Source organism: Hemitrygon akajei, chromosome 1, assembly GCF_048418815.1.
Source record: "Hemitrygon akajei chromosome 1, sHemAka1.3, whole genome shotgun sequence".
Taxonomy (NCBI): domain Eukaryota; kingdom Metazoa; phylum Chordata; class Chondrichthyes; order Myliobatiformes; family Dasyatidae; genus Hemitrygon; species Hemitrygon akajei.
Genome location: NC_133124.1, coordinates 13,898,220 through 13,918,757, shown reverse-complemented (window position 1 = coordinate 13,918,757; position 20,538 = coordinate 13,898,220). Strand labels below are relative to the sequence as shown.

The 20,538-nt window shown below is 43.0% G+C and overlaps 1 protein-coding gene across 1 annotated transcript in view; it reads right to left on the bottom strand.

Moving 5' to 3' along the window:
• Positions 1-3,758: 3,758 nt before the first annotated feature.
• The window catches only part of LOC140729972 (tumor necrosis factor receptor superfamily member 11B-like), a 59,255-nt gene continuing 42,475 nt past the window's right edge, over positions 3,759-20,538 (bottom strand). Inside the window, exons 2-4 of the mRNA XM_073050165.1 lie at positions 19,911-20,292; positions 15,678-15,893; positions 3,759-4,280 (exon numbers count right to left, since the gene is read on the bottom strand). Of these exons, the coding sequence (XP_072906266.1) occupies positions 3,991-4,280; positions 15,678-15,893; positions 19,911-20,292 (888 nt within the window). The 3' untranslated portion in view covers positions 3,759-3,990. The remainder of the gene's footprint in view (positions 4,281-15,677; positions 15,894-19,910; positions 20,293-20,538) is intronic.

Genomic DNA, 20,538 nt, shown 5'->3' with positions numbered 1-20,538 from the left:
TAAGCTGCTTGGAAGTAGGTACAGAGGAGATATCAGGGGTAAGTTTTTTACGCAGAGAGTGGTGAGTGCGTGGACTGGGCTGCCGGCCGCGGTGGTGGAGGCGGATACGATAGGGTCTTTTAAGAGACTCCTGGACAGGTACATGGAGCTTAGAAAAATAGAAAGCTATGGGCAACCCAAGGTTATTTCTAAAGTAAGTACATGTTCAGCACAGCATTGTGGGCCAAAGAGCCTGTATTGTGCTGTAGTTTTGCTAGGTTTCTATGTGTCATGAAATTTGTTAACTTAGCAGCAGCAGTTCAATGCAATATATAATATAGAAGAGAAAAAGTAAAAATAATTAAATAAGCAAACCAATTAGAGTATACGTATGAAACACTTTGCTTCCGTCAGCTGCGTAAATCTAGGGAAGACAATCTCTGGCCCGACAAACGTGAGATTGAGGTACAAAACCCCAAAACCCCCTGTTTGTGTGGATGCTGTGTAATTCGTTACCCTGTTACAAATAAGTACTGCGAAATAACGGACAGTACACCGCATACAACTAAAATATTTAGCTTTATAATTCTTAACTTGACTAAAGGGTTAGTAAAAAAAAAAGCAAAATTAAAAGAAAAGGGTACATTTTAATGAAGCAGTCTAATGTACACAAGTTGGAGCTCACGGTCTTCCCCTTCGCCGATCTTCCTTCGACCTCCCCGGGCTTAGTTGAATCCTGGCCCAGCTCCGGGCCAAGTCCTACAACTTCTTCCCTCCGGCGTTTTCTCCCTTCATCTCCCGGCGAACGATAGACCCAGCTCACCCCGGTGTCAGGCACGCAGCATGAAAACACTCTCCCCTCATTGGACGGCTCACATTCCAAAGGAACCGTAATCTCTAACTGTAACTCAAACACTGCTTCTACAGAAAGACCATTACGTTAGCAGTAAAACCTTTCCCAGGGTGTTAAATGTATATTGAATAGATTAAAAATCATACAAAAACAAATAATAGATACTAAAAAAGTGAGGTAGTGTTCATGGGTTCAATGTCCATTTTGGAACTGATGGCAGAGGGGAAGAAGCTGTTCTTGAATCGCTGAGTGTGTGCCTTCAGGCTTCTGTATCTCCTACCTGATGGTAACAGTGAGAAAAGGGCATGTCCTGGGTGCTGGAGGTCCTTAAAAATGGATGCTGCCTTTCTGAGACACCGCTCCCTGAAGATGTCCTGGGTACTTTGTAGGCTAGTGCCCAAGATGGAGCTGACTAGATTTATGACCTTCTGCAGCTTCTTTCGGTCCTGTGCAGTAGCCCCTCCACACCAGACACTGATGCAGCCTGTCAGAATGCTCTCCATGGCACATCTATAGAAGTTTTTGAGTGTTTTTGTTGACATACCAAATCTCTTCAAACTCCTAAGGAAGAATAGTCACTATCTTGCCTTCTTATAGCTGCATCGATATGCTGGGACCACGTTAGGTCCTCAGAGACCTTGACACCCAGGAATTTGAAACTGCTCACTCTGTCCACTTCTGATCCCTCTATGAGGATTGGTATGTGTTCCTTCGTCTTACCCTTCCTGAAGTCCACAATCGGCTCTTTCATCTTACTGACGTTGAGTGCCATGTTGTTGCTGTGATACCACTCCATTAGTTGGTATATCTCGCTCCTGTACGCCCTCTTGTCACCATCTGAGATTCTACCAACAATGGTTGTATCATCAGCAAATTTATTGATGGTATTTGAGCTATGCCTAGCCGCACAGTCATGGGTATAGAGAGAGTAGAACAGTGGGCTAATCACACATTCCTGAGGTGCGTCAGTGTTGATCGTCAGCAATAGACTGATTAGCCTAATTCTTTCTTTTTCTAAGTCTTATGGTCTTATGGGAATTACCTATATAATAGAATTAGTCCAGGGAATCCATTCTATAGGCAAGTTAATCTGGGATACATCGAGACTGTCAGGCATCGAGTATAAATGCCAAATGAAGATAGGAGATGCAGTTTTGCTGAAAGTGGGTTTCCAATCTATATGAAATACCATACCTGTTACCAATGAAGTTGATAGAACTTTTACCAAATGTGGGTGCCATCCTTCATTACTTTTTTAAATGTCTTTTTTTTTTATGATGGCAAGACATTGCTGGACTCCCAGAGCTTTGGGTACTGCAGGTTTATGCCATCAGTGGGCTGCTCTTTGGCGGAGGATCTGGGCTTGGTGCAGATGGAGTTATTGCCTGCTACAGGAAGGCATCGGAGACATTGGAGTTGATGCTGGAAGCTGGCAGTGTAACTGTAGACGATTGCCTTGGCTGTTTCCTTGCCATTGCAAGACTGTGTTGGACATTGCTAATGTATGACGCCACAGGCCTGCTTCCCTTGTTTTGTGGCGTGACGGGCGGTGGCGGTGCAGCGTGGCCTCAGTGGTAGTGAAGTCCAGGTCCCAAGCTGTTGGCTCGGCAGCTGCTGCAGTCCAGGAGAGGAGATGCTGGAGGAGTTGTAGCATGGTGTCCGTGCTCGGTTGGGGCCTAGCCTCCACTCAGAGTCTAATCAGTGGAATGGCAAACTGGATTGTGTGAGTGTGTTTATCTGTGGACTGCCAGGAACTGCAGTTTGAGGGACATGGGCTATATATATATATTTTTTTTTGTGCGTGACTGTGTGTGTGCTCGCTCTTTTGTATGGGCTATGTTCTGCACCTTAGCCCTGGAAAAATGCTGTTTCATTCAGCTGTATTCATGTATATTTGAATTATAATTAAACTTGAACTTGTTTCAATTTGATTTGACTTGAAATGCCAGTTGGACCCCTATTGAATCAGACAGTGACCATGTCTTGTTGCTGGTGCTTCCTAGACTGAGCAATCTTAAAATATATTCCACCTGGGAGGCCTCCAACCTGAAACAGCACGTGATAGTCTGTCTGTGTAGCATCCCACGTGAAGGCATGAACATCAATTTCTTGAACTTCCAGTAATTGTCCCCCCCTTTAACCATTCCCCATTTCCATTTCCCTCTTTCACCATTTCCTTACCTGTCTTACCTGTCCATCACCTCCCTCGGGTGCTCCTGTTCCTTCCCCTTTCTTCCAAGACCTTCTATCAGATTTACCCTTCTGCAGCCCTTTATCTCCTTCATATCACCGCTCCCCCTCTCCCGGTTTCACCTATCACCTATTACTTTGTACTACTGCTGTCCTGATGAAGGGTCTCAGTCTGAAACGTCAACTATTTACTCTGTCCCATCGATGCCTGGCCTGCTGGGTTCCTCCAGCATTTTGTGTGTGCTGCTTTGATTTCCAGCACCTGAACATTTTCTCTTGTTTTTGAATATAATTGAATTTGTTGAAGCTACATGAACAAAAGTTACCTGTAGTCTCCCCAGCATGTTCCTCCCAATACAAAGATCTGAACTGAGTACGCTACCGGTATTTGAAACATCCTCACAGGTCATTCATGCTATCAGATTCCAGGTATTTTACGATAAAGTCATTGTACTTAGATGCACTGCTTTATTGTAATAATGCCTCTAACAACCTGCTCTCCAAGTAAATATTTTGGCTATCAATTGCAACTTTGCATGCTAAATATTCCATTAGAAAATGAGTCAGTCTGACAAATAAGGTTATCCATAATTCTTTATAGTTTGACTTAAGAAAAGTCAATGAATTTGAAGTTGCCAAATCTTTCTGCAAAGATGTATGCCTTTTGCTTTGATGTGAGACAATATTGATTAATTTAGTGATCTTTATTACAATTTTTTGCAATTTACCAAGTTACAGGTGAACAGCAAATATCAAATTCTCAATTTTATGTTAATAACAGAACTGTTTTGAACTGTTTATGTATGTGGCCTTTGGTTCAACAGAGCCTTAATTAAATCCTGTATACAGTATACAAACAGTATGTTTTTGCATCAGTTTAGTACTTTATCAGTGAAAGTAATGAAACATCCATACCAAACTATCATAATCTATTGCTTTTCATGCTGCACCAGTCTAGTCTTACCAACTTAGTTTAGTCGAAGCCTGCGCAACAGCTTTTTGTACACATTGTGAGCGCTGGCCTTTTTCAGGGCACGAATTAGTGCCCTAACAGTGTCCATGCTGGGATTTTCCATTTTCCATTGCTTCAGCTGAACAAACGTTTGATTTCGGACTGCCTTTCTCCTCTGCAGCCACTGTAAGTGCTGTGCACTCGCTCCCTTTCCAGGTAAACTCTCCATCAGCATTCTCAACTGTTTCAAAGTCAGCTTCTGATGAGCGATAAATTTAAAGATGGCTTCATCGCACAGTGCAATATCTGAGGTAAACCAGAAGAGGTGTGGAAGATTATATTTTCAATTAATCACTTTCAAGTTCTTGCTATTATTTATTAATTTGCACAGTTTGTCTCCTTTTACACATTAGTTGTTTCTCATTGGTAATGAACCTTTGAACAAAGTGTACAACTCTGAATTTTTTCTTTTTCATGATTTTTAGTTTATTTCAATGCACAAGTCACAATCCATCTGTAATGATGCTAGAACTAGAGGTCAAGGCTTGAGAACACGAGATATGGGAGCAGAATTAGGCCATTTGGCCCATTGAGTCTGCTCTGCCATTTTCTCTCAGCCCCAATCTCCTGCCTTCTCCCCGTATCCCTTCATGCCCTGACCAATGAACAATCTGTCAATCCCTGCCTTAAATATACATAAAAACTTATCCTCCACAGCTGACTGTGGCAAAGAATTCCACAGATTCACCTCTCTCTGGCCTGAGGTGCAGTCCTGATCTTTCACTGATCCTGTGTACAGTAGATTTGCTGAGCATGCCTGCAGGAAAAATGATCTCAGGGTGAAAGGCGAAATATTCAAGGAGATCATGAGGGGGTCTGCTTCACTCAGAGTATGGTGCGACTTGTAGGAAAGCAGCTTCGATCATCAAAGATCCTCACCACCCAGGCCATGCTTTTTCCTTGCTGTTGCCATCTGGTAGAAGGTACAAGAGCCTCGGGACTTGCAACACCAGGTTCAAGAACAGTTACTAGCCTGCAACGGTAAGGCTCTTGAACAAAAGAGGATAACTACACTCATCTATTGAGAAGCTCCCACAACAACTTACCTCAGTTTAAGGAGTCTTTACCTTGTTATTTCATGCCCTCATTATTTATTGCTATTTATTAATATTTGCATTTGCACAGTTTGTTGTCTTCAATATTTTACTTGAACTTTCATTGATCCTGTTTACAGTTACTATTCTATAGATTTGCTGAGTATGCCCCCAGGAAAAAGAATCTCAGGGCTGTATGTGGTGACGTGTATGTACTCTGATAATAAATTTTACCGTGAACTTTGAGTGTGGAATGAGCTGCCAGATGCAGGTTCGATTTCAACATTTAAGATGAATTTGGTAAGTACAAGGATAGGAGGGGTAGCAATGGTACAGCTGCCGATCAATGGGACAAGGCAAAGCAATAGAGTCCAGCATGCACTAGATGGGCCTAACGACCTGCCTCTGTGCTTCAGTACACAGTTGTGTGGCGGAGTGGAGATACATCTTTTCCAAAGGAGGTGTAAGGCGCTCTTTCCCTCTGCCAGCCTGCAGGTCACCCTTGGGCAAGGTGTGGCACTTGCTTAGCCACCAACCACCCACCTCACCCCCCGCCCAATCAGAATCACAGGAAGCAATGGGAGAGGTGGACGGCCGTATGAGCAGCTGGTGCAGATCTCAAGTGCTGGTTATGCGACCACCGATGCCAGGTAGACAATCTTTGAGGAGTATTGATAATGGCCGGGGTCACCTGTCTTGTAAAGACTCTGCCCAGAAGAAGGCAATGGCAAACCACTTCTGTAGAAAAATTTGCCAAGAGTACACATGGTCATGGAAAGGCTATGATCACCTACATTATACGATATGGCACATAATGCTATGTGACTCTATAACTCTTAAGTTCTTCTGTGAATGCCTGCATGAAAAATGAATCTCAAGGTAGGAGATGGTAATATATGCATACTTTGTAAATAAATTTACTTTGACCTTTGAACTTATATTTCTGAGCCACATGTTTGTGCTGAAAGCTTTCATATACTGTAAGCCAATCTTTAGCGGCCCCATCCTCTAAACAGGCCAATCAATGAGTGACACAGCGGAAGAGGTTTCCGACTGGCAAATAAGCCAAGGCCCCCACATGACACCTTATAACCAGGTATTGTAGTCATTAGTGTGATGCTAATGGGTGATTAGGATGGGTCAGGACATTATTGGGATTCAGCTACCAGACCTGGAGCAACCTACACCTCTCAATGCCTGTGGCGCTCTTGTAACATCATTAAAGAACCATCCCGTCCCAGACACAGTCTGTTCAGTCTCCTGCCATCTGGTAGAAGACATAGAAACATCTTAGCCAAAACAGTAGACTAAGAAACAGCTTCTTCCCGAATAAAGCTACACCCCAGCTTGCCAATGGCTTTTGAGTGTTATGGACTATAGAAGTCACTTGCTGCATGTAAATATGGGAAATTTAAAAAAATTGAGCCATACTGCATGCATTGCAGATATCTGTTTTGCACAGACTGAAGTAACGCTGTAAACTCATTGACAAGGAAGTTATATTCTATTACAGGTCGGGGTGTCGGAGTTTGGAGTTCAATACTGGTGTCCTCTGTAAGAAAGTCTGTATGTTCTTCCTGTGAGTGCATGGGTTTCCTTTGGGTGATCTGGTTTCCTCCCACAGTCCAAAGACTTACTGAGTAGAAGGTTAACTGGTCACTGTAAACTGTCCTCTGATTAGGTTTGTGTTAAATAAGTCGGTTGCTAGGCAATGTGGCTCTTTGGGCTGAAAGAGCCAGTTTTGCACTGTATTTCAAAATAAACTGATCTGGCCTGATGCCCATGTTATCCATTCAGCCATGTTATCATACGGTAACCCTTTCATTCCTGGAATCATTCTTCTGAATCTTCTCTGAACCCTCTACCATATCAATATATCCTTTCTAAAATAAGGAGCCCAGAACTGCAGACAATACTCCAAGTGTATTCTCACAAGTGCCTTATAGAGCCTCAACAACATATCCCTCCTCTTATATCCTATACCTCTGGAAATGAATGCCAACATTGTCTTTGCCTTCTTCAAAACCGACTCAACTTGGAGGTTAACCTTTAGGGTATCTTGTACAAGGACTCCCAAGTCCCTTTGCATCTCTGCATTTTGAATTCTGTCCCGATCTAAATAATAGTCTGCCCATTTATTTCTTCCACCAAAGTGCATGACCATACACTTTCCAACATTGTATTTCATTTGCCACTTCCCCAACCTGTCTAAGTCTCTCTGCAGGCTCTTCTGCTTCCTCAACACTACCCGCTCCTCCACCTATCTTTGTATCATCGGCAAAATTAGCCACAAATCCATTAATCCCACAGTCCAAATCATTGACATACATCGTAAAAAGCAGCAGTCCCAACACTGACCCCTGTGGAACTCCACTGGTAACCGGCAACCAGCCAGAATAGGATCCCTTTATTCCACTCTCTGTTTTCTGCCGAACTGCCAATGATCCACCCACGCTAGTAACTTCCCTGTAATTCCATGGGCTCTTATCTTGCTAAGGAGCCTCATGTGCAGCATCTTGTCAAAGGCCTTCTGAAAATCCAAGTACACTACGTCTACCGCATCTCCTTTGTCTACCCTGCTTGTAATTTCCTCAAAGAATTGCAATCAGGGAGGATTTTCACTTCAGGAAACCACGCTGGCTTTGGCCTATCTTGTCATGTGCCTCCAGGTATTCCATAATCTTATCCCTAGCAATCGATTCCAACAACTTCCCAACCACTGATATCAGGCTAACAGGTCTATAGTTTCCTTTCTGCTGCCTCCCACCCTTATTAAATAGAGTAACATTTGCAATTTTCCATTCATCCAGTACCATGCCAGAATCTATCGATTCTTGAAAGATCATCGTTAATGCCTCCACAATCTCTCCAGCTACTTCCTTCAGAACCCAAGGATGCATTCCTAATGAGCTTCCAAGTTTCCTCCTGATAGTTTTTAAAAGCTCCCCAATCCTCTATCTTCCCACTACCTCTGGCTTCCTTGTATGCCCTCTCTTTTGCTTTTACTTTGGCTCTGACTTCACTTGTCAGCCATGGTAGTGTCCTTCTTCCCTTTGAAAATTTCTTCTTATTTGGAATATATTACATTACAACTTGATATTACATTTACAGTTGCCATCTCAGCTTGATTATTTGATGTTTCAGTTTCCATAGCAGCGCAAGCTGTAAACGCTCCCCTACTCCCCCCACCCTCCGGTGTAACAATTGAACAACCTCACCCTGATGTTTACAGTTAATTAACCCACAGCTGGATTCTCCCTGCAGATATATTACATCTCTCTAACAGAATGAATTCTAATACTGAGTCAGACAGGGATGGACAATAGGTCAACAGTGGATGTTGTTTTATTGAATCTTCTCACTGTCTTGGAAACCTGAACAACACTAATACTTACTGTATAAACAGGTCGTTGTTTATTGCCAACAGCGCAGTGTTTAAAAAAATCATTCCTACAGTTCCGTTCAAAAAGTTCCAAAGCCTGGACCTCCTTACTTCCCTCTGCAACGAGGTCCTTGACTTCCTCACCAGAAGACCATAATCTGTGTGGATCGGTAATAACATCTCATCCCTGCAGATAATCAACTGCTCTGCTTGCTCTAGTTCTGTGACTGTGGCTAAGCACAGCTCTAAATCCATCCAAATTTGATGACAACACAACTATTGGCAGAATTTCAGATGGTGACAAGAAGACATACAGAAGCAAGTTAGAAACATAAAAATATAGAAAACCTACAGCACAATACAAGCCCTTCGGCCCACAAAGTTGTGCGGAACATGTCCCTACCTCAGAAATTGCTAGGCTTACCCATAGCCCCCTATTTTTCTAAGCTCCATGTACCTATCCAAAAGTCTCTTAAAAGACCCTATTGTATCTGCCTCCACCACCATTGCCGGCAGCCCATTGCACACATTCACCACTCTCTATGTAAAAAACTTACCGCTGACATCTCCTCTGTACCTACTCCCCAGCACCTTAAACCTGTGTCCTCTTGTTGCAGCCATTTCAGCCCTGGGGAAAAAGCCTCTGACTATCCACATGATCAATGCCTCTCATCATCTTATACACCTCTATCAGGTCACCTCTCATCCTCCGTCGCTCCAAGGAAAAAAGGCCGAGTTCACTCAACCTGTTTTCATACGGCATGCTCCCCAATCCAGGCAACAAGTTAGATCCACTGGTTGAGTGGTTTTCACAGCAATGACCTTCAACTCACATTAGTAAGACCAAGAGTTGATTGTGGACTTCAGAAAGGAAAAGACAAGGGAATGCACCCTCATCAAGGGATCAGAGGTGGAAAGGGTGAGCAATTTCAAGTTTCTGGGTGTCAACATCCCTGAGGATCTATCCTGGGGCCAACATATCGATACTTATAAAGAAGACAGGACAGTGGCTGTATTTCATTCGGAGTTTGGAGACATTTGGTATGTTGGGTAAGCCACTCACAAATTCCTGCAGATGTACCGTGGAGAGCGTTCTAACTGGCTACTTCACTGTCTGGTATGTGGGGGGTGGAGGACACTACTCAGGATTGAAATAAGCTGCAGAAAGTTGTGAATTCAGTCAGCTCCATCATGGGCACTAACTGGCCCAGCATCCAGAAAGTTTTCAAGGAGTGATGCCTCAAAAAGGTGGCATCTGTCTTTGAGGATCCCCATCAGCCAGGACATGCCCTCCTCTCATTGCTTCTATCAGGGGGGATGTATAGGAGCTTGAAGACATACAATCAATGATTTAACAATAGCTTCTTCCCCTCTGTCATCCAATTTCTCAATGGATATTCAACGCAGGTACACTACCTTTTTAATTTTTTTTCACTTTTTGCACTACTTATTTAAGTTTTTAATATATATAAATACACTTCTTACTGTAATCTATCTTTTTATTATAATAAATTTCACTGTACTCCTGTTGTATAATGGCAAATTTCATGACATATGCCAATGATATTAATCCTGATTCGAACATAAATTCTAATATTTGCTTTTCTGATGATCTTTATTTTTAGCTTGTAGCCCAGTGGGCAAAATGATGTAACTGGCTAAGATGAGGATATTAAGGGGACAGGGAGTAAATAATAATGATTTAAAGATTATAGATTAGCTTTAATTGTCACATGTAGCCTACAGTGAAATGCATCATTTGTGTCAATGAGCAAAGCAGTCCACAAGTGGCGCCATATATTCAGCGCCAGTATAGCATATGCGTACAAATTAATAAACATAACCTGTTTGTTTTTGAAATCTCGATAGAAACCCACGTAGCACAACCTCCTTACAGACAGTGGTGGGAACTGAACCCAGCTTGCTGGCACTGTAAACTGTTATGTTAAACTTCTACGCTACCAGCTGTCTCAAGATTGTTGCTATGGAAAGCACATGAAGCAAAAAGGAGATAACTAGGTTGTTGCCTCATTTTAACCTCCTCTTCTTCCTGCCTTTCTGAAACTTTTCACTTCCCTCTTTCAGAGGTGCAGGAATCTGAAGACACATACACAACATTTCAGGAACAGCTTCTTCCCTTCTGTCATCATTTTGTTAAACGGACAACGAACCCATGAACGCTTCCACACTATTTTTCTCTTTCTTGTTGCATTACTTATTCAATTTATTTTTTATAGAGACTTCTCATTTTAATTTATGGTTTTACTATGATCTATTGCAATGTACTGCTGCCAAAAAAAACAACAAATTTCATAACATTTGCTGGGGGTTAGTAAACCTGATTATGATTCTGTTTACAACTTCCTCCACTCAGCTCTGCTTCCTCCTCCAACTTCCCCACATCCCATTTCACAACACATCTTCTTCCTCCTTCTACCCCTCCCCATGCCCCCCCCCCCACCGCCAAGGCTCATCAGGGTGTTGTCAGGACTTTATTCCCTTCCATAGATATGAATGATCTGCTGAGTTCCTTTAGCACGTCACGTATACCCCCCAAAGGTTTCCAGTATCTGTAGAATCTCTTGTGCTTAATACTTGATTTCCAAACCTCTTTTTCAGGGCCACTAGCATATAGCAAAGGAAAATCAGGTAGTCTGTAGAAAAGCTAATTTAATGGAGGCTAAAGCTTGAATCAGCACCCAGGGACCATGTTCCAGAATTTTATTTACTCCTGTGAGTGTGAGTGACCTACTCCGGGAAGGTCACAGCGCTGCTCATTCCAGCAACTGAGTGACACATAGGAGCGAATGCCCAGTCCAAAGTCTGCCCAGCAGACAATAGTTGCAGTCTGTTTTATATCTCTTTCACTTGAAAGTTGATATTTGTGGTTATGAGTCATGTACAACGGCATTCTTGTGCAAGTCTTTTGTATTAGAATCAACTGAGGAAACAATGAACTAAACAAAACTCTACATTGGCTCTCTTTGCATCATGAAATGACACGAAGTGGCTGATGAAATACAGCATAGGGAAGTAAGTGGAGCTTGGAAGAATGTGGGGGTGGGTGGGGAATCTCATTGAAACCTATTGAATATTGAAGGACTGGATGTGAAAAGAATATTCTTTATAGTGGAGCAGTCCGGTGCAGCTGTAATGAAACCCAATTTCCCTCGGGATCAATAAAGTATGTCTGTCTGTCTGTCTAAGATAAGAGGAGAGTCCCAGAATACAAGGCCAACCCTTTAGAACAGTGATGATAAAGAATTTCTTTAGCCAGAGGATGGTAAATCTGTCGAATTAATTGCCACAGATTGATGTGGAGGCCAAGTCATTGGGTATATTTAAAGTGGAGGTTGATAGCAGAAGTGGAAGTGGGAGTTGAAGTGGAGTCCATCTCCCAACCCCCATCCTCATCACATTCTACGGGGGTTGTATTGAGAGCATCCTGAGCAGCTGCATCACTGCCTGGTTCGGAAATTGCACCATCTTGGATCGCAAGACCCTGCAGCGGATAGTGAGGTCAGCTGAGAAGATCATCGGGGTCTCTCTTCCTGCCATCACGGACATTTACACTACACGCTGCATCCGCAAATCAAACAGCATTATAAAGGACCCCATGCACCCCTCATACAATCTCCTCTCCCTCCTGCCATCTGGGAAAAGGCTCTGAAGCATTCAGGCTCTCACGACCAGACTATGTAACAGTTTCTTCCCCCAAGCTATCAGACTCCTCAATACCCAGAGCCTGGCCTGACACCTTGCCCTATTGTTCTGTTTATTATTTATTGTAATGCCTGCACTGTTTTGTGCACTTTATGCAGTCCTGTGTAGGTCTGTAGTCTAGTGTAGCTTTCTCTGTGTTGTTTTTTTTTATTACATAATTCGGTCTAGTTTTTTGTACTGCGTCATGTAACACCATGGTCCTGAAAAACCTGGTCTCATTTTTACCATTTTTACTATATACTGTACCAGCAGTTATGGTCGAAATGACAATAACAGTGACTTGACTTGATAGGTTCTTGATAAGTAGGGTTGACAAAGGCTATGGGGAGAAGGCAGGAGAATGGTAACAGGGATATCGAGGAGCAGATAGGGAGACAGATTCTGGAAAGGAGGTAATAATAACAGGGTTGTTATGGTGGGAGATTTTAATTTCCCAAATATTGATTGGCATTTCCCTAGAGAGAGGGGTTTAAGTGGGGTGGAGTTTGTTAGGTGTGTTCAGGAAGGTTTCTTGACACAATATGCAGATAAGCCTACAAGAGGAGAGGCTGTACTTGATCTGGTATTGGGAATGAATCTGGTTGGGTGTCAGGTCTCTCAGTGGGAGAGCATTTTGGAGATAGTGAACACAATTCTGTTTCCTTTACCATAGCATTGGAGAGGGATAGGAACAGACAAATTAGAGAAACATTTAATTGGAGTAAGGGTAAATATGAGGCTATCAGGCAAGAACTTGGAAACATAAATTGGAAACAGATGTTCTCAGGGAAGTGTACGGAAGGAATGTGGTAAATGTTCAGGGGATATTTGCGAGTGGTTCTGCATAGGTATGTTCCAATGACACAGGGAAAGGATGGTAGGGTACAGGAACAATGGTGTACAAAGGCTGTTGTAAATCTAGTCCAGAAGAAAAGAAAAGCTTATGAAAGGTTCAAAAAAACTAGGTAATGATAGCGACCTAGAAGATTATAAGGCGAGCGGGAAGGAGCTTAAGTATGAAATTAGGAGAGCCAAAAGGGGCCATGAGAAGGCCTTGGTGGACAGGATTAAGGAAAACCCCAAGATATTCTATAAGTTTGTGAAGAGCAAGAGGGTAAGATGTCCAAAAATAGACCAATCAGGTGTGACTGTGGGAAAGTGTGTATGGAACCGGAGGAAATAGCAAAGGTACTTAATGAATACTTTGCTTCAGTATTCACTGTGGGAAAGGATCTTGGCGATTGTAGGAATGACTTGCAGTGGACTGAAAAGCTTGAGCATGTAGATATCAAGGAAGAGGATGTGCTGGAGCTTTTGGAAAGCATCAAGTTGGATAAATCACTGGGACCGGATGGGATGTTCCCTAGGTTACTGTGGGAAGCGAGGGAGGAGATTGCTGAGCCTCTAGCAATGATCTTTGCATCATCAATGAGGACGGGAGAGTTTCCGGAGGATTGGAGTGTTGCAGATGCTGTTCCCTTATTCAAGAAAGGGAGTAAGGATAGCCCAGGAAATTATAGACCAGTGAGTCTTACTTCAGTGGTTGGTAAGTTGATGGAGAAGATCCTGAGAGACAGGATTTATGAACAGTTGGAGAGGCATAATATGATTAGGAATAGTCAGCATGGCTTTGTCAAAGGCCGGTCGTGCCTTAGGAGCCTGATTGAACTTTTTGAGGATGTGACTAAGCTCATTGATGAAGGTAGAGCTGTAGAAATAGTGTATATGGATTTTAGCAAGGCATTTGATAAGGTACCCCATGCAAGGCTTATTGAAAAGGTAAGGAGCCACGGGTTCCAAGGGGACATTACTTTGTGGATCCAGAACTGGCTTGCCCACAGAAGGCAAGGAGTAGGTCATATTCTGCATGGAGGTTGGTCACCAGTGGAGTGCCTCAGGGATCTGTTCTGAGACCCCTACTCTTTGTGATTTTTATAAATGACCTGGATGAGGAAGTGGAGGGATGGGTTAGTAGGTTTGCTGATGACACAAAGGTTGGGGGTGTTGTGGATAGTGTGGAGGGCTGTCAGAGGTTACAGCAGGACATTGGTAGGATGCAAAACTGGGCTGAGAAGTGGCAGATGGAGTTCAACCCAGATAAGTGTGAAGTAGTTCATTTTGGTAAGTCAAATATGATGGCAGAATATAGCATTAATGGCAGTGTGGAGGATCAGAGGGATCTTGGGGTCTGAGTCCATAGGACGCACAAAGCTGCTACACAGGTTGACTCTGTGGTTAAGAAGTCATACGGTGCATTGGCCTTCATCAATCATGGGATTGAGTTTAAGAGCCGAGAGGTGATTTTCCTATATAGCTTATGTACCCCATTGATTGTGTGGATAGTCAGAGCTGAAATGGCTACCGCAAGAGGGCACAGTTTTAAAGTGCTTGGAAGTAGGTACAGAGTAGATGTCAGGGGTAAGTTTTTATGCAGAAGTGGTGAGAGGTGGTGCCTGGAAACCCGTGATCTTTAAGATCTTCAGGCACAGAGCTCAAAAAAAGTGATGTAATGGACTTTTAACATCATAAACCTGTGAGTTGTTTGTTATGTCTCCCCACTCGCTGGGAAAATGGAGCCACCTCCTTATCCCTTATTAGGGAGAAAGAGCCCGTGGTATGTCGAATGCCAGGTAAAACATGAAGCCTTTGGGGTAACTGCGAGTCTGTGTCTTTGCTACTGCTTTGCTCATGCTTGAGTGTTCAGTGGTGAGTGCTGATGCTTTTTTTGCTGGTGGGGTGAGGGGGTATCGTTGCTTTCTGCCTCTTACACGCAAGAGGGGACTTTGGGGTCCTAACACTCAACTATTGTTCATTCTTTGTGTCACTCCTCTGTTTCCGTGGATGGTTTAGAAAAAAAAAAATTACAGGATCTTCTGTATGTTGTATACATTTCTCTGACATTAAACTGGACCTTTGAATCTTTGAATTGGGCTGTGGGAAGGAAAAGATCAACCATGAATAAATGACCCAATTCTCTGTGCACTCATGTGGCTGGTAGACAATACACTGTGGTTTGAGCAAAGTTTTTAAAATAGCATCAACTATGCATGATTGTTTTCAAAAAGCAGCGAGTTTCATCACTGATAACTGATGAGGAATGAGCAGATTTTGCTCACTGCAGTTTCAAGCATTCAGGCTTAGCCATCCCTGAAGCAGCTGGGAGTGAAAATGGAACTATTTTACTACTTCAGCAATTTATGAACTGCAAAGAATTTTTAAGTATTGACAATCATCTTGAATGTTACACATGAATGAAGATGTGATGGCAGTCCATTATCTGCACTAAGTGTCTACTAGTTTTGTTCATTTACAGCCAAAAGAATGCGATGCGGAAGAATTCCTCCAAACGTAAGCATTCGGAAGTAATACGCAGTTTTATTGCATTGTAATAGTATTGTTCTAATTTGTTCAGTATTTCATTTAATTACATAATTGTCACTCAGTTTGTCTTATATCCAAGAAACCAGCACGGCTAATCGGGGCCTGATTCTGATTTTGCTCGTGAACATGACAGCCAAGGGTTACCTTTCTCTACCGGTGGGTCCAAGCACTCTGGGGATGATGCATTTTTTCTCTCACAAGGATGACACGTATTATCATGAAATGAATCTCCTTGAAGAACTTGTTTCAGACCAAACAGTGAGCAGTTGGTGTGTTTTTGACAGGGTTCTAAGGCAGACTTGCTCCTGGAGAAGAAACCCTTTGGGCATGGCATGCACTCCGTATCGATATAAGGTGTTCCTGGGGAGGCAAAAGGAAGTTGGGAATAGTATTTATTTATTTATTCAGACAAACAGTGCGGAACGGGCTGTTCTTGCAGAATGAGCCGTGCCACCCATCAGCCTGCATATTTAACCCAAGCCTAAACACAGGATCACTTCTGTTTCATTGACTACACAAAAACTTTAGACACAGTGAAACACCAAGTCATCATGAGAATTCTTAAAGATATTAATATCAACGGAAAAGATCTAAGAATAATCAGGAATCTCTACTGGCAACAAAGTGCAGCCATACGGATAGGCAACGAGATTGGTGAATATGAGCCAATAAAGCGAGGAGTCAGACAGGGTTGTGTTCTATCACCAGACCTGCTCTCCCTGTACGGTGAAAACATCACGAGAACTGTACAAGGCCTACCTGGAATAAGTACAGGAGGATACAATATCAACAACCTCCGCTATGCGGATGATACAGTACTGACAGCAAACAGTGAAGTAAATTTACAGAAACTAGTATCTACCATCAACACAGAGAGCGAAAGACTTGGCCAAACCTTAAACAAAAAGAAAACTGAAGTAATGGTAATATCAAAGAAACCTGATATCCCAAACTGTGGGATCGTATTGGGAAATGAAATCCTGAAACAAGTTCACAACTTCAAGTACCTTGGATCATGGGTAACATCTGATGGCAAATGCAAAACAGACATAAAAGCAAGAATAGCATTTACAGAAATGAGAAACCTCCTAACGAACAAGAAAATGGCAATTGACATCCGCCTTGGAACTCTCAGCTGCTACATTCTCCCTATATTGATGAATGGCTGCGAGTCATGGACCATCACAAATGCAATGGAAAGAAGAATCAATGCAGCAGAGATGTGGTTCCTCAGAAGAATACTATGCATATCATATACGGACAGGATAACCAATGAAGAAGTTCTACAGAGAACGAAAACAAAACGTACATTACTGAAAAACATTAAAAAACAGCAAAGAAAATTCTTTGGACACATCATGCGAAGAGAGACGTGAAAACATTTAGTTACAACTGGAAAGCTGGAAGGGAAAAGAAGCAGAGGCAGGCAGAGAATGGAAATGATAGATGGATTAACATCACGGTTAGAAACAGGGGAGGCAACAACGACAATTCGGAGGGTCAGGGACTGTGATGGATGGAGAGACATGATCACCCACGCCTGAACTGAATCACAGGATAATTTACAATGACCAATACACCTACTAAATGGTACGTCTTTGGACAGTGGGAGGAAACCAGAGCACCCGGTCGCCACCCACGGGGTCACAGGAAGAATGAACAGACTCCTTACAGATACCGCAGTAATTGAACTCCAAACTTCGAGGTCCTGAGCTGTGATAGCGCCATGCTAACCGCTACGCTACTGTGGCGCCCTACAAGATCCAGATAAGAAGTGGTCATTGATACTTACAACTGCATTTAGAGTGGGAATATAACCCCTTTGTCCATTATGTGGTGTGTCGTATGATGTGGGTGATCATGGTCTTTCCATGACCAATTTTTCTGCGGAAGTAGTTTGCCATTGCCTTCTTCTGGGCAGTGCCTTTACAAGACGGGTGACTCCAGCCATTGTCGACACTCTTCAGAGATAGTCTGCCTGGTGTCAGTGGTCACATAACCAGGATTTGTGATATGCACCAGCTGCTCATATGACCATCCACCACCTGCTTCCCATGTCTTGTTACCACGGGCAGCTATGTAGGCTAGGTCATTGGGTGTATTTAAGGCACAGCTTGATAGGTTCTTGATTGGACACGGCATCAAAGGTTGCGGGGAGAACGACAGGGAATGGGGCTGTGGAGGGGAAGAGGCGAAGCAAGTGCTACACCTTGCCCAAGGGTGACCTGCAGGGTGGCAGAGAGAAGAATTTCCATCCTGCCACCCTATATATGACATTATAGTAATCATGGTTTTGCTTTTCAATAGGTTATAAGTTCAATTAGGTACAGAGGGGATGTCAGGGGAAAGTTTATTACACAGAGAGTGGTGAGAGTGTGGAATGGGCTGCCGGCGGCGGTGCTGAAGGTGGAAACAATAGGGTCTTTTAAGAGACTCCTGGATGGATACGTGGAGCTTAGTAAAATAGAGGACTATGGGTAAGCCTAGGTGGTTCTAGGGTAGGGACATGTTTGGCACAGCTTTGTGGGCCAAAGGGCCTGTATTGTGCTGTAGGTTTTCTATGTTTCAAAAAGGAAGCTTGCAGAAACTTTTTTTTTCAGATTCAGATTAATTTGATTATCACATGTGGATCAAAATAGATGCAGTGAAATGTATGGTTTGCACGCAAAGATGCTGGAGTCTGCCCGAAAGTGTAGGCACACATAGGGGCACCAGCATAGCATGCCCAATGCTCCAGCATGTAATTAGAATGCTAATGTGGACTATGGGAATAGAGGCTATGATTGCTAGCCCCTATTTCAAAATTTACTGCACCATACCCATTGAAGAGAACTGTTGACAAATTTCCTCTGAAAAATTGCATGATCCTTCGAGTGCGGAGCGGCCAGCTTCTCTGACAGAGACCCTGCAGACTTATAGCCAGGTGCCCCTATTAGGATGTTGTCAGGGAGATTTGCTAAGTGCAGCCTCTGAAAAGCAACAGAGTACAGACGAACTGCAGAGACTGTCTGGTATGGGGCTGCCGTGCCAGAAAAAGCTGCAGAAGGATGTAAAGCCACTCAGCTCCATCATGGGCACTGGCCTCCTCACCATCAAGCATCCATCATTAAGAACCTTCATCACCCAGGACTTGTCTTTTTCTCACTAGAGAGGAAGAAAAGCTTCTTCCCCTCTGCTATCAGATTTATGAACCCATAAGCACTACGTCACTATTTTTTGCACTACTTATTTAATTTATATATACACTATTCACTCAGTGGTCACTTTACTAAGTGGCTCCTGTACCTAATAAAGTGGTCACTGAGTGTATGTTCATGATCTCCTGCTGCTGTAACCCATCTACTTCAAATTCCAATGAAATGTGCATACTCTTCTGCATGCCACTGTTGTAACGTGTGGTTATTTGAGTTACTGTCACCTTCTTGTCAGTTTGAACCAGCCTGGCCATTCTCCTCGAACCTCTCTCATTAACAAGGCATTTTCACCCACAGAAATGCCACTCACTGAATTTTTCTTTTGTTTCTCACACCATTCTCTGTAAACTCTGTTTTGTGTGAAAATCCCAGGAGATCAGCAGTTTCTCAGATACTCAAACCACCCTGTCTGGCACCAACGGCCAAAGTCACAGATGACATTTCTTCCCCATTGTTATGTTTTTTTCTGATAATAACTGAAGTTATTAACCATGTCTGAATGCTTTTGAGTTGCTGCCACATGATTGGCAGATTAGATATTTGCATTAAGGAGCAGGCGTACAGATGTACCTAATAAAGTGGCCACTAAGAAAGCAGAATTAGGCCACTCAGCCCATCAAGTCATTCCATTATGGGTGATTTATTATCCCTCTCCATCCCATTCTCCTGCCATCTACCCCATAACCTTTGTCGCCCTTACTAATCAAGAACCTATCAATCTCTGCTTTAAATACACCCAATGATTTGGCCTCCGCAGCCATCTGTGGCAATAAATTTCACAGATTCATTGCCCTCTGGCTAAGGGAATTCCCCCCCCCCCAGCTCTGTTTGAAAGGAACGTCCTAACATTCTGAGGCTGTGCCCTCTGGCCCTAGACTCCCCCACTATAGGAAACATCCTCTCCACATCCACTCTATTTGTGCCCTCTGGCCCTAGAGTCCCCGACTATAGGAAACATCCTCTCCACATCCACTCTATCTAGGCCTTTCAATATTCAATAGGTTTCAATGAGCTCCCTCCTTAGTTTTCTAAACTCCAGCGAGTACCCTCTACATTCCCTCTTTCATTCCTGGAATCATTCTCAGGAACTTCCCCTGGACCCTCTCCAATGCCAGTACGTCATTTACAATTCTTATTAAACAGCAAGAGAAAACAAAGATGTTGAATATCAAAAATTACTTACCAAGCTTTTTAACACCAAAGCCTGGTGGACATTCGTAGTGCTTTAAGCAAAATTCGAGGTCAAAATAATGGCCTTCAACGCATTCGCAAACACGGTTGTGGGTGCCATTGCACTCGTGTTTAACAAACTGATACTCTTTGCAAAAGACGTTGCAATACTGACATTCTTCTAGGGAGTTCCAGTATGCAGTGTAGTGAAAATCTGGACAAGGGGCACATACAGTCCTCTTTGACGAATTGCAATGAGCTTTCCGATAGGTCCCAGGGGGGCATTTGTCACATATGTAAAACTGACGCGACTCGTCATCCCAGAACTGGTAGAGGTGATTGAAAGGGGATTGTAGCGATACCAGAGGAAGTAACAGAAGAGGGAGAATGAAGAGCTGAAAAGAAAAATAAAGAGAGCTGTGAAGTCCATCATGGCAAATATTCAGCAAAAAAGATAGCTTCATCGAATAAATCTAGGCAATGGTAAGATAAACATTCTGGTGAATTGTCACTAGTATTGTTATCAAGGGTGATTTTATGTACCCATATCAGTTTGCAGTTAAATCTATGTAGAGATATATCAAAATCAAAGTTCAAAGTTCAAAATACATTTATTATCCAACTATGTACACCATATACAA